At 41.9% G+C, this 15,123-nt stretch overlaps 1 gene segment (V, D, J or C); it reads right to left on the bottom strand.

Annotated features, from left to right (window-relative positions):
* Positions 1-4,331: 4,331 nt before the first annotated feature.
* LOC116913262 lies at positions 4,332-4,885 on the bottom strand. The segment is given in 2 exon segments: positions 4,332-4,690; positions 4,834-4,885. Coding segments are annotated over 2 exon segments (411 nt in total).
* Between the last annotated feature and the right edge of the window lie 10,238 nt (positions 4,886-15,123).

The following is a 15,123-nucleotide window of genomic DNA, read 5'->3' on the forward strand; positions in this document are numbered from 1 at the left end:
AAAGTGAAGCTGACTCATAAAAACAAAGTTGATAACATTTTGTGAGTATAATTTCAACTTATACAGCATATTTCTTGGAGATCCATAGATGTTTGGCCTAACAAATTTCTTTCTTGGAAATCACTATATTGGAATGTTATAATATGGCTTTTGTAGGTATTGTGAATAGAACAGAGAAACCTACTGTGTGACTGTCCTTAAATGACAGATTTTCTCCATCAACCTCTTTCCCCTCCTCTAACATCTCTACAGTGCAGTGGGGACACACAGGAACCACAATTTCACTTAGCAGGAAGAAATGTCTTCCCCTGCACAGCAATGCAGAAAGCTTGAGTTTCCAAAGTGCAGTTCTGACTCTCCCAGCCTGTGCATTGTATTTCAAGTCCAAACCGACCTCGAAGCAACAGACGAAAGAAGCCAGTCGTCCTGAATCTGTCTCCATGAAGATTGCTACAGGAGGAATTTTATTTCAGTTCCCTATCAGACTTCCCTGTTCCATGAGGCTTTATCATACTCAATCCATGAACACAGCAATGGGGCAGTAAAACATCACAGATCTTACAGTTGGACACCAGGGGGCAGTGCTTCAGTGAAACACTACTACCTCCCTCCACAGGGAGTGTGCAAAGGACTGACTCTCAATAAAGAAAAACAGATTTAAACATTTTCAGAATGTGGTGAGCCTTGCCTGAATACATACAGGATGCATATTATAAATTTTACCAAGCATCTGTGGCTGGGAAATGATAGACCCTACAGATCAATGGACAAGTTTACTAAATGAGCACAGCAGCAAATTGCATTTTTAGCATGAATCTCACAGATAAGCAGGAAAATGGATGGGCATATAATGTATAATATGAAGAGAGGTTACACAATCTCAGAAGCTAAAAAAAGCTCTCCTTCATATGGGGAACACAGCTAGCATGCATGTGTACACATGTAAACAAATGTGCCATGAATGGCACATCTAAACAAACACACACACACACACACACACACACACACACACACACACACACACACACACACACACACACACACACACACACACACACACACACTCCCACACACCCTTGGCCCATATTGGAGGAGAGGTGAAAAGACTGTAAAAACAGTGGCTTCTGGACTTGACACAACTGATGCACTCATGAGCTCACAGCAACTGTGCTCGCCCACACCAGACCTGCACAACATCAAGCCAGCATTCCGCCATGGATGGGAGAGACACATGACTCCCACCACTGCTGACAATTGATGACTATTAAAGGAAGGAGAAGAAATGAGCTTTCTTGATGGGGTAGCACCTGATAATCTTCTGCTCCTCCAGTGAATGATTCCCCCATCGACATGTACCTATGGTAAATGCTAAAGCCAGTGCTGGTCTCCAGGCTCCTGTGATCCAAGTTCACTCTGGCCTCCTGGCTTCCTCCCCTCCCCTATACCCCTAAACCTCCAGGCTGCTCTGGATCACAGTATTCCTTCCTCCACCATGCAGGCTTTTCTTTATAACCCGGGATGTTTCTCCATCTCTCACTCTCGGGGGTCTTCTCTTTGATACTGTGAAAGCTATCCGGATCTGACCCTTGACACCTGACCCTTACCAGCAGTCTCCTCTGTGCCCCGAGAGATAGCCATGCCTACTTTGGACTTCCACAGGTCTCTCTCTCTCTCTCTCTCTCTCTCTCTCTCTCTCTCTCTCTCTCTCTCTCTCTCTCCATCTCTCTCCATCTCTCCCATCTGTAATGAAAACCTTTCTCCCAACATATTGATCTGGACGTTCAGTTGCTTCTCTGCCCTACCTAACAGTATTGCATAACCAACTGCTGTGTTCTCTGAGGAAGACTTGTTTGGGTTCTTGTCTGTTGCCACCACTCAATCGGAAAATGAAGTTTCTTTGGTTCCCAAACCACAAGGTCTGTACAGGCTAGGGAAGTGTGGCTAACAACACATTGCAAGCAGCAAGGGGAAACACAGAACCACAAATAATCATGGCTTCATATTTCTTTCCACAGTCTCTTGGGTATATTTATTTCTCTCTTCAGCCCAGAACACTGCTTCCTGCATTTTCTTTAGATTGCTTTGTTGAATATAAATTCTAGAAGGCTTTTATCATAGAAATCTTTACTTTCTCTCCTTAATTATGGTGGATAATTATTTATTGATATATTAGGTTGCCTGTCATGCATGGTCTTTTAAGACTTAGGATGCATTTCTCTGAAGCTCTCCTGGCTTTCAAAGTTTCCATTGAGAAATTAGTTGCTATTCTGATGGGTTTTCCTGTATTTGTGATTTGAGGGTTTTGTTTGTTTGTTTGTAAGCTAACTTTCAATACACTTTTTTTTGTTTCAGATCTTTAATGTTTTAACTTTGATATGCCACAGGGATATTTTTGTCTTGTCTGGTCTCATCTGGATGATCTGTGTGCTTCTTGCATGTTCGTGAGTATGTCTTTCCTTAGTCTGGGGAAATTTTCTTCTATGATCTTATTGAAGATGTGGTCTATGACACTGATTTCAATGGTCTATGTCACTGATTTGGGATTCTTCTCCCTCGTTTTTGCCTATCAACCTGAGGTTTGGTCTTTTCACAGTCTCCCACAGTCCCTGAATGTTCCTTTCCTGGGTGTTTCTAAATCTTCAATATTCCTTCTTTATGTGGCCTAGATTTTTTGCTAGAAAATTTTTAGTCCTGGCATTTTGTCTTCTGCTAGATTCAATCTACTTGCAAGGATTCACTTTGAGTGTTCTAGTTCAGTTATTGGATTTTTCAACTCCAAATTCATTTCAACCTGAGCTCCCCTCAATGTTTCTACCTCTTCATTAAATTCCATTTTGAATTCCTGAATTGTCTTCCTCATTTCCATGAGCCTATGTTTATGTTTTCTTGGGCACTACTCAGGCATTTATTAATCTAAGTTATTTTTCCTGACTTTAATTGATCTGGGATTTTTCATGCATTTGTCTTTTTTAAATGCCTGGAACTCTTTAATGAAGTTTATAATTGTTCTTTTAAATTCTTTGTCCTGGATTTATTAAAGTAATTCTCATTGGCTAATGTTTCTGTAGGACTGGTAGGTTTTTAAAATGGAGATGATGGCTTGATCTTTTATGTCATTTGCAGTTTTGCAATTGTAACTGGGCATATGGTCTTTTGCTAGTTCTGTGTCTAATGTGGACAGAGCAGGTTGTGACAGGAGAGAGGGTGTATGAGCAATGTGGGCCTAGAGGTTGAAAGTATCTTAGGTGGAATGAAGTCCAGTAGATAGAAGAGGCTGGGCTCATGTGCAGGAGGTGCATCATGTTTTAAAACTTGAAGAAAAGATGTGCTATGATAACATCCTCTGGCGTTATCTAACTGAAGGACATGTCTTACCATGGCTATTTTTTTTTTTTTTTGGATTGATGTTAGTGAAGGGAGAATTGAATTGAAGAAATAAAGGTACTAAAAGTAAAGAATTCTTTCTGTATTTCCAGTAACTTGAAAATAAAACATAAATGAGCCTCAACGCCATCTTGGTCTAAAAAGGACTGTTAAAAAAAATAAAAGAATTTCACTTAAAATCAAGTTACCGAATTCTCATGAGTAATAAATAATGTTTCAGAAAAGTAGGTCTATGAGTGCAGTCTCCTTGCATGACCCCCAGTACTAGAATCCTGCTGCTTCCTTTCCTAGCTGTAGCTTTGAGACTCATATACAGGAAGTTGTGTAGACCTATGTACGTGAACAAGCAACTGACTGGGACAGAGAATGAAACTGAAAAGAATCTGTCTTCTTCCTAAATCATGGGGATATTGTCCATGATACCACTCGGAAGGAGGCTCAGAATATGGGGTAATTAACGCTTTGCAGAGAACAGATGACAAGGAAGTTTCTGTCCTTATTCTAAAGACCACGGCTTACATGCAGATGTCTAAGAAGGCGCAGTGGTCTTCGAGCTTAGATGTAGTGTTGTGTAGAGATCTTTCTTCTTTTGACACTGTGGATTTAAGCCTTTCTGTCTTGTTTTGTGTGTGTGTGTGTGTGTGTGTGTGTCTGTGTGACTGTGTGTGTGTGTGTGTTATTTTGGTTTTTGTTTGTTTTGTTTTCTTTTCTTTTTGTTTTGTCCACAGTAGAATATAAGATGAAGAGGAATCTGGGCATTTCCCAAGATCTTGCCTAACGAGTGAGGTTCTGTGTAACTACCATGGAGGTCAGTACCAACTCCTTCCTGGAATTTCAGGGTATCAGGTATCCATTTCCTGTGTCTTTTCTTTGCAACACTGGTTAGAATAATAAAGTTTTAAAATTGCAAATTCAAAAGCATTACATTCAGATGACACAGAAGCATTTCACCCACAGTTGGTGCCTAGGAAGCAGCCCTGAGGGTTTGTGTCAGGGCTGCAGGTGCCTGCCTCATACTGTGCATCTGTAGCACAGAAGTACACAGCAGTGTCTGCAGACTGAGCAGCAGTGATGGACAGGGAGCTGCTCTGGCTGGAGGTGTCAAGGGTGGCTCTTAGTCTCCCGCTGTGCTTCTCTCTCTCATTGGAACGGATTAACACTAGCAGGGCAGGACCTTGGCCTGACTTCTGTCTGTACCACAGTAGGGCAGCTATGGATGTCTTGTAACTACAGTTCACGGTGACGTTTTCACCCTCGAGGATCCTCAGGGCCCAAGGATTCTCTTCTGCTACTTGACTGTTCATCCCTACATAGAAACACAGGCCAGAGAACAGTTAGTGGTTACATTTTCAAACTGTATTTCCATATTATTAAAAAGGCTTCACTTCACATGCATGTGGGCTATGAAGTTTGCTGTCCCTATTCCCCTCCCTGGAAACCCAAACTCACTTGTCAGTTGCAGCCACAGTGTCACCATCCACACCGCCAGGAATCTGCGCATTCTTCCCTATGAAGCTCAGATCCCAAAGGACGAGCTCCAGGCCTGCTCAGGTTGGTTGGTTTCTGAGTACCTGCCTTGAAGATCTCAGAGTGAGTTCAGACACCACCTGCCATCGCCCTCCCTTCTCTCCCCAACCATCTGTCCTCCTCCTCCTTTCCCCCATCTCTGATTTCAAACCAGAGTCTGCATCTGAGTCAAGATCTGAGGAAGAGGAACCCTGACACCTGCTGGTGGCCCCATCTTCTTGCTAAGAGAGCATGGCTGCAGTGGGGGCAGTGCACTGCTGGACTGCAATGTCTGTTGTAGTCTCTGCCCTTACTGAACTCTTGTTAGATTTCTGAGGTCCTGGGGAGACAGAAGGCAGGAAAAAAGGAGACTAGAGGCTGATGTCTACAGGCTGGGCTCTTTATTCCAAAACAACAAAAGGACAGACTCTCTCCCATCTGAAAGTGTCGATGTGGGGAAAGGGTGGCAGTGGCTCCTTATAAGGATGGGGTGAGGATGTTGTTACATCCATAAGGACCTAGGACAGTTCTGCAGTCTTTCTTTCCCTGGGCTTCCTAGGATGCAGCCAAAGGGTTCCAAGTCAGCTGCAGGTGCTAGGGAAACTGCCATTATGCAGCTGGAAAATGATAAGGCAGCTCTCATGCTGAATTATTTTCTTCCTTTCTGTGATGACCCAATAGGCAAGCAAGGCCGTTTGTAAAAAATCCTGACTTGTGACCAAGGAGTTCTATCAAACCTGGTTCAAGCTTAGAGTGAAACTGACATGTGAGTCAGGTGAGAGTTCACAAGAGTTCCTGAGGGCAGCATTTACAAAACACCTTTAAGAGCCTTAGCTGAAGTTCTTGCAGTTATCACCATCTTCGCAAGTATGTGTGCTCTTCTGTCAATGCTGTGTCTCATGCTGGAATGAGGTTGTCATTAAGATAGCGAACAGCAGAAATGGGATCTGGCTGTGATGACTAGAAAGGAAATTCAGCGAACCAACTCTGTGTCAGAATTTCACATAAACACAAAGAACTAGCATCAAAACTACAGGAGAAGGACAGAAACATGTCACTCTGCAGAGACACTCCTCTGAGTGTCCACCGTCCCTCTGAGCTTCAAACTGTGCAGGAGGTGCTTGCAAGGCTTCTCACACAGACACAAACACCAGTGCAGCTCCACTGTCAGCTCCCTATCAGTCTAAAAAGAGGAAGTGTTATGTGGTCCAGCTATGTAATTCCAGGGCACTTATCTAAAGGTCTATATCCTACTACAGAGACTCTTGCTCAACCTTGTTTATTGTGCTCTATTCACAATTGCTGGGGAATAAACAAAACCTAGATGTTCACCAACAGGAGAATGGATAAGGAGAGTTTGGTAGAGATGTCTCTCAATAGACAGACAGATGAATGAATATTATTCAGCAATAAAGAAAATAAAATTATAGAATTTGCCTGAAATGTACACAATTTGAACATACTATAATAAGTGAGTTATCTGGGATCAGAGAGAATAGCACGTGCAAATCTTAGCTTCTGGTTTTTATTTGTATTCACCCATGTGAATAGGAGTGTGTATGTGTAGACACCAGGACATTAGAAAACTCCCAGTGAGAGGGAAAGGGAAGCAATAGGAAGAAGAATGGAAGGGAATAGAACATGAGATAGAGAAGTGGAAGAGGAGATACCAGGCACAAGGAGGCTTAGGTGGGAATGAGAAAGAGGGAGGTAATGGGGGAGAAAAGCTTCAGGACAGGGTGACCGAAAGTAAATATGTCTGGAGCTGCCATAGGGAAACCTGCTACTTTGTAAACTGCTTTTTAAAAATTAGTAAACAATTTTTACTAAAATATTTTAAAAAGTCATTGAAGGCTGAGTGCTGTAGAGTTGACAGTTGTCCTTATGGAATGATATGGGTGAGTCTTTAGGCCATGTGCTCATCTTGCACCTCAAGAAGACATACACATTAAGAGCATATAATTGTTCTATAACCACCAGCATGTGAGAAGAGAAAAGTGGAAAATATTCAACCAAACCAGTAATTTGCCTTTCCCTTAAGGATTACTTCTTTTTAAGATTTTCAAGCATTTTACCAGTCAACTCCTCTTTACAACACTTGCACATATGCAGAATAGACATAGAGTTTCTTCTCTGTGTGGTCTGTGCTCACTGTTAGATCTTAACAAGGCAAGGTAGGTTTGGGTGCAGGCTGCAGGTGCCTGGAGAGCACTGTGCGCTCACTCGCTGCACAGAAGTAGAGAGCAGAGTCACTGGATTTGAAGTCTCTAATGTGCAGGGAAACATGCAGGCTGGGTTTGCTGAACTGAGCTGTGAATCTGCCTTCTTTCTTTTCACCGTTAGAGAAGATGGACATCAGGGCTTTGGGGCCTTCCCCAGAATGCTGTCTGTACCACCAGAAGTACTGAAAATTACGATCACTGGAAGTGCAGTTGAGAGAAGCTATGGATCCTTCTGGGACAGTGAGAGATTCTGGGCTCTGCTGCACCTTCTCCTGGCTGCTCACCCCTGTGAAGAAAGACAAAGGTCCCAAAATCAAGACTGGATACATACAGATGCTAACATTCCATTTCCATGGGTCTCTGACCCCTAACAAGGGATTAAGAACATCTGTGTTTCTATCGTGCTCCACTATGTTCATCGCAGCCTTATTTATAATAGCCAGAAGCTGGAAAGAACCCAGATGCCCTTCAACAGAGGAATGGATACAGAAAATGTGGTACATCTACACAATGGAATATTACTCAGCTATCAAAAACAATGATTTTATGAAATTTGTAGGCAAATGGTTGGAACTGGAAAATATCATCCTGAGTGAGCTAACCCAATCACAGAAAGACATACATGGTATGTACTCATTGATAAGTGGCTATTAGCCCAAATGCTTGAATTACCCTAGATGCCTAGAACAAATGAAAGTCAAGACGGATGATCAAAATGTGAATGCATATCGCTCCTGAGAGACACAGCCAGAATACAGCAAATACAGAGGCGAATGCCAGCAGGAAACCACTGAACTGAGAACAGGACCCCCGTTGAAGGAATCAGAGAAAGAACTGGAAGAGCTTGAAGGAGCTCGAGACCCCATATGTACAGCAATGCCAACCAAACAGAGCTTCCAGGGACTAAGCCACTACCCAAAGACTATACATGGACTGACCCTGGACTCTGACCTCATAGGTAGCAATGAATATCCTAGTAAGAGCACCAGTGGAAGGGGAAGCCCTGGGTCCTGCTAAGACTGAACCCCCAGTGAACTAGACTGTTGGGGAGAGGGCAGCAGGGGGAGGGTTGGGAGGGAACACCCATAAGGAAGGGAGGGGGGGGATGTTTGCCCGAAACCGGGAAAGGAATAACACTCAAAATGTATATAAGAAATACTCAAGTTAATAATAATAATAAAAAAAAAAGAATGATAAAAAAAAAGAACATCTGTGTTTCTACCATCTATCTAGAGATTAAGAGCATCTGTGTTTCTACCATTAGCCTGGAATAAGCAACAACTTTACATATCACACTTGTATCCCAAAGAAATTCCCAAACTCACAGTTTAATTGGATCCACAGGACCACTAGTGAAACACTCAAGGATTTCATTCTCTCCTCTTCTCTCTTCACTGAGGATTTTAGATTCTCAACCCTGAACTCATAAAATCACTACAAGTTTCCACATTTCCTACTTTAGGAACCATGAAAGCAGCTGAGCTAGCAATCAGAAAAGTGAGTCTTCACCATTTAAACAGCACCAAGCCTTTCCTCCAGCCCTCTCTCCACCCCTCCCTCCTCTTCCTGCCCAACCCTTTCTCCCTTCTCTCCCACTTGAGAATTTACTCAGGATCCCTATAAAACACTGCCACCTTGTGGGCTCATGATAGTTACCAAAGAAAGAGTCAAACTGTAAATTCTTCTAATGTAACTACTAACAAGTAAAATTCCTTGATAGTTCAGCTGGAGTATTGAAGAGACATTTGCCCAGATCAGGATTGGGAGTGAGGTGAGCTTGTGTGTACACACTTAGCAGATGTCTCCTTTCTCTGTAAAATTAAGTATAGCACACAGGCAGTCAGCCAACTGCTCTGAAAAATCACTATGAAATGTCAGCCACGGAAACCTAAGGGAGGGTCTTATCTACAGCACAATTCTATCCGTTGTCACTCCCATTCAAATACATTTTCAAGGCTTACAAATGGCTGGACAGACAGACTATTTTTTCTAGACAAGAGCCTAGAAAGACCCGGAATTCTTCATTCCCTTTGGAGTCAAGAGCACACTTGTGTGTAAACAACTTTACTTGGGTTGGAGCAGGATAGATGTTGAGCACCTGAACTCTAAATAAAACCTAGGCAACTTGTTCATTTGTCTAATTTTTTATTATCTTCTCTTGAATAAAGTCTTGTTGAGTAAAGTTGATCTTTGAATGTCCCAGATATGGTTTCTCTCACTCTCCTTCTTTCTGGCCCCCGCCCCTCTCCATCTCTCCCCTTTCTTCCTTCTCTCTGACTTTCACTTTATCTCAATCTCCATATCTAACATAGTCATCAAACCAATACACACCAGGGGAATATCTGTGCCCGAGCTGAACTGGGTCCACATAGAAACTGAAAGAGCGTACCCCAAAACGGGGAGCTGCATCTCTCGCTCAGATCTCGGGGTGGGGTGCCCCCAGGAATCACCAGTAGCCATTCTTGATGTAAAAGCATGAGGTACCTTTATTAACGAGATCCCAGGTCTTAGTGGGATCCCGGTCGACCGTATCTCACACAGGAGACAGAGGAATCGACCCAGCTTCCAAACTAAGGGGGGGCTTTATATAGGGAGGTTAGGGCATTCGCAAGGTTACACATGATTGGTCAATTCAAATGGTGCACAGTTACTGTGAAATGACATCAGCAAAGTACGTGCTCTCTAGCAGCTCGGCAGGCAGGTGGGGTGGCTCATCGCACTCAGGGGTGAAGGAAGGGAGGGGTGGCTACAGATGATCAATGTCCTTGGGGCTGATAGCTGGTTTGGCAAGTCCTATCTCTGGCTCTCCCTCAGGCACGTCCGGCCCTGCACATCCGGACTCTGACAATGAGCAACCTTTATGAAACTCTAGTTCTGCACATCCGGACTCTGACAAAGAGTAACCTTTTTAAAACTCTAGTTCTACAAAACAAGTCAGCAAACAACTGACCTGCAGGACTCCGAGGCCTCCACATCCAGGAGAGTAAAGATTGTAGATGCAAGCAGGCAGTTTGAATCAAAACAACTAGTAGCAGGTGTTGGTTCCTCACTTTGGTAAGCCGACATTGATTTGATTATTTTTTATGCATATTTAACTGCAGGACAATTTGATGAAAGATTTACTGGTGGTAATAAACTCAATCCTGCATACACAATATAACTGAGGCACAAAGTAAACTAAAGATTGGATATGAGAACATTGAAACTCTTGGTAAAGTACCTGGTACACCTTCTATAATGATGCATTCAGTGAATGACTGAGAAAACCAGCTTATAATAAAGTACGGACTTGGGAAGCGGATTGTTGTGGTCTCTGGCTACACAGGTAGTGTAAAGGTCACCAGGCTACTAACCACTTCTGCTCCCAGACTTCCAGACAAATAACAGATTTTACATTCATTCCTTTGTAGGAACAACCCTTTGTATTTCACATTCCAGGATTCCCAGGAGATATCAGTGAGCACTAGGACTTCTATGCCTCCTAAGCTGTCCTAGGTTTGGCTTTGAAATCTTGCCGAAGCTGGTGCATGAACAGCTAAGCATCCACAAAATACAGTTTGACCAGACCTTCAACATCAACAAGTACAAAGGGAACAGATGAGGGAAAAGATGTTCATACTGAAACTGTTTTCTTCAGGAGTACATTATCCATGACAATAATCACAGTGTTCATTTCTCACTAAACATCAACCCTGAGGCTGGGATAATCAGAATGGCACATGCTTAACATTCCAGAGGGGATTCAGGCTCAAGAGGATGTGAGTTTAAGTCCTGTCTGTGACAGAAGGGGAGACATGTCTCAAAATCTCTGTAATAATGAGAAGAATGAAAACAACAAGGCATGGGCTTAGGAAGTGGCTAAAAGAAGCATGGAACTACACTTGAAGCACAGTCTTTGTAAAATACACAACTCCCTGTGAGAGACTTGTAATAAAATGTATGTAATTAGATAAACCGTTTTCCCTGAAGAGCTGGAGAATGGCCAGGACACAGCACTTCATGCACCACTGTGAACCTGAAACAAAGCACCAAGGGTGTGGCTGCCAGGTGAGAGGAGGGATATGCAAAAGAACAGGAGTTGTAAAGTAAACAACAGAGCCAGATGAAACCTCAAAAGTTTAAACATCTGAAAGAAAGTAAGGATCCTAACAGTGGTGTTGAAAATGTGAGAGGGGAGAGGAGACTTCCCTAGGTTGGGCTTTCAGCAAAGAGAAATGAAAATCTGGATAAGATTCAGAGATGTACAATCTGACACTCTGCAAAGACAATTGAAGATAAGAAATCTCTGATCCTCACCGCAAGCAGAAACTGGAGAACTTATGAGCTTGTTCATTGGGGCCATGGAGGGGAAACTTCTTTAGAAAATTCTTATTCTTAATATCTAAGCTCAAGAGTCAATCCAATCTTTATACAGCCTGCCAAATATGCCTAACATTTCTTGCATGCACCCTTCCCTACCTAGAAACTTACCCATACCCACTACCAGGGACCAACCTTAGACTACTGAGTCCTACTTGTGTATTGGCCAACCTCTCGGTTTCGTCAAAGTGGTAGATCCTGCATACCAGCTCAGCCTAGTCTATCATCACAATATAAACAACCAGTTAAAGAAGTCTATATGCCCAACTTTAATGTCAAAAAAACCCATAAAAATATTAAAGATCAAGACAGTATGTTCCACATCCACCAAAACCAGAACTACCTCTATGAACCTCATACCATAGAACTTAAAGGAACCATCACAAAATTCACTAAATAAACCAAAGAGTTTAAAGATGATACAAGGTCACAACTCCATGAAGAAATGCTCAAAGTCTTAGTCATCAAAAAAATGCAAATCAAAACAACCCTCAGATTCCACCTTACACCAATCAGAATGGCTAAGTTATAAAAACTCAGGTGACAACACATGTTGGCAAAAAAGTGGAGAAAGAGGAACACTCCTCCATTGCTGGTGGGATTGCAAACTGTTACGACCACTCTGGAAATCAATATGGAGGTTCCTCAGAAAATTGCAAATATATCTACCTGAAGACCTAGCTATACCATTCTTGTGCATGTACCTAAAAGATGCCGCACCACAGGGGTACATGTTCCACTATGCTCATAGGGCATTATCTGTGACAGCCAGAAGCTGGAAACAATCCAGATGTCCCACAACAGAAGAATAGATACAGAAAATGTGGTTCATTTATACAAAAAAGAACACTATTTAGCTATTAAGAATGAGGACATCATGTGTTTTGCAGGCAAATGTATGGAGCTAGAAAAATGCCATCCTGGAGGAGGTAACTCAGACCCAAAATGATATGCATGAAATGTACTCAGTAATAAGTAGATATTAGCCAAAAAAAAAAAAAAAAAAAACAAGAACAACAGCAACAAGAAAAAAACACAGAATACCTAGGATATAATCCACAGAACTCAAGAAGGTTTACAAACAAAAGGTATAAACAACCCAGGTGACAGCAAATGCTGGCAAGGATGTGGAGAAAGAGGAACACTCCTCCATTGTTGGTGGGATTGCAGACTGGTACAACCATTCTGGAAATCAGCCTGGAGGTTCCTCAGAAAATTGGACATTGAACTACCTGAGGACCAGCTATACCTCTCTTGGGCATATACCCAAAAGATGCCCCAACATATAACAAAGACACATGCTCCACTATGTTCATAGCAGCCTTATTTATAATAGCCAGAAGCTGGAAAGAACCCAGATGCCCTTCAACAGAGAATGGATACAGAAAATGTGGTACATCTACACAATGGAATATTACTCAGCTGTCAAAAACAATGACCTTATGAAATTCATAGACAAATGGATGAAACTAGAAAATATCATCCTGAGTGATGGTATCCCAATCACAGAAAAACACACATGGTATGCACTCTTTGATAAGTGGCTATTAGCCCAAATGCTTGAATTGGCCTAGAAGCACAGAACACATGAAACTCAAGAAGGATGACCAAAATGTGAATGCTTCACTCCTTGTTTAAAGGGAACAAGAATACCCTTGGCAGGGAATAGGGAGGCAAAAGTTTAGAATGAGGCAGAAGGAACACCCATTCAGAGCCTGCCCCATGTGGCCCATACATATACAGCCACCAAACTAGATAAGATGGATGAAACAAAGAAGTGCAGGCCGACAGGGCAGGATGTAGATATCTCCTGAGACACACCAGAATACAGCAAATACATGGCGAATGTCAGCAAACCACTGAACTGAGCGGGACCCTAGTTGAAGGAATCAGAAAAGGACTGGAAGAACTTGAAGGAGCTCGAGACCCCATATGAACAACAATGCCAGCCAACCAGAGCTTCCAGGGACTAAGCCAAAAGACTATTCATGGACTGACCCTGGACTCTAACCTCATAGGTAATGAATAGCCTAGTAAAAACCAGTGGGAGGGAAGTCCTTGGTCCTGCTAGACTGAACCCCCAGTGAACGCTGATTGTTGGGGGAAGGTGGTAATGGGGGGGAGGATGGGAGAAGCCCATATAGAGAGGAGGAGGAGGGGTTAAGGGATGTTGGCCTGGAAACCTGGAAGGGGAATAACAATCAAAATGTAAATAAAAATACTCAAGTTAATAAAGATTAAAAAAGTCTCTGTTTTTCAAGTGTCAATGCTTCCATTCATGAGTCTGGCTTTCAGGACTAATATATTTCTATGGAAACTCCTTCTAGCCTTCCTTTGGTCTTAGTAGGTTTTTTCTCCTTATCGGAATTTGTCTTCTCACAAAGCTGTTCTTTCTTACTTTTGCCACATCTGTTTCCTATTTTTTGTTCTTTTTTTAGTTATGAATGTAGTCTATAAATTCCAGCCTTTGAACAAAACCTTTGTTTCCTAACATTCAAGTAATAAATGGTGAAATCATCTGAACTTTCCTCATGCACAAGTTTGATAGTTCTTTCATAACATGAGATTAACACTGGGTTCCCATATTACACCCTACCTATTAAGATAACATTTTCTTTCCTTTTTATTTCATAGACATATACTTTAGTACAGACTGACATGCATGTGCATGCCTTTCCCCAAAAGAACAGGTCTAATCTAATGAGAAATAGTTGGTTGCTCCTTAAAACAGCCATGTCACTACTAAATCAGTAGGCACATCTTGTTGCTTGGGTTGATCATTTAACACATAGAAGGATACACAGCCAGAGTTCCAATGATGATATATCTCCCCTAGCAGCCTTCTACCTAGAAGGAAATATCTTACATTATATATGAAATATGTGATCTCTTCAGCAGTAGGATCCCATCAATTATGTTACATAGCAAAGAGTAATGACAATACTGTCTGTTGCTGTGGAGACCTGTGGGACCTCCCTGAGCAACAACTCACATGAAGGAATTACACACCTAGCTTTGTAAATATCATTTATAATCCTAAGGTTTCATGAATTGATATCTATTGCTTTGTATACATGCAATACTATTCACCTTCCATTAAGATGTTTTTTTTTTCTTCCAGTGGCCCATTATACACTCCTATGCAGCAACGTCATTTTAAACAGAAAAATCTAAAGATAGAACCTAGGATCCATGTATGAGAAATTACATGGCAGTATATGTTCTGAGTGGGGGCATACTCCTCTAGTTTGATTTTTGTCCTTATCATTTATCATAGGAACAGAAATCAAACTAGGACAGGTATAATAATGAAAGATTCTTCCCCTTGACACTCAGAATCAGGTGAAGACCTGTATGATAAAAGCTTCAAGTTATTGAAGAAAGAAATTAAGAGGATATCAGGAGATAGAAAGATCTCCACTGTTCATGGACCAATAGGAAAAACATAATAAAAATATCCATCTTACCAAAAGATGCCTCCAATCTAACAGATTTAAGGCAATACCCATCAAATTTCCATACAATTCTTTACTGACCTTGAAAAAAATCATATAAGGTTCAAAATTGAAAAACCAAATACACAGGACAGTCAAAACAATCCTATACAATAAAAGAGCTTCCAGATGTATCACAATTCCTGGTTCAAGTGAAC

Source organism: Rattus rattus, chromosome 12 (assembly GCF_011064425.1).
Source record: "Rattus rattus isolate New Zealand chromosome 12, Rrattus_CSIRO_v1, whole genome shotgun sequence".
NCBI lineage: Eukaryota > Metazoa > Chordata > Mammalia > Rodentia > Muridae > Rattus > Rattus rattus.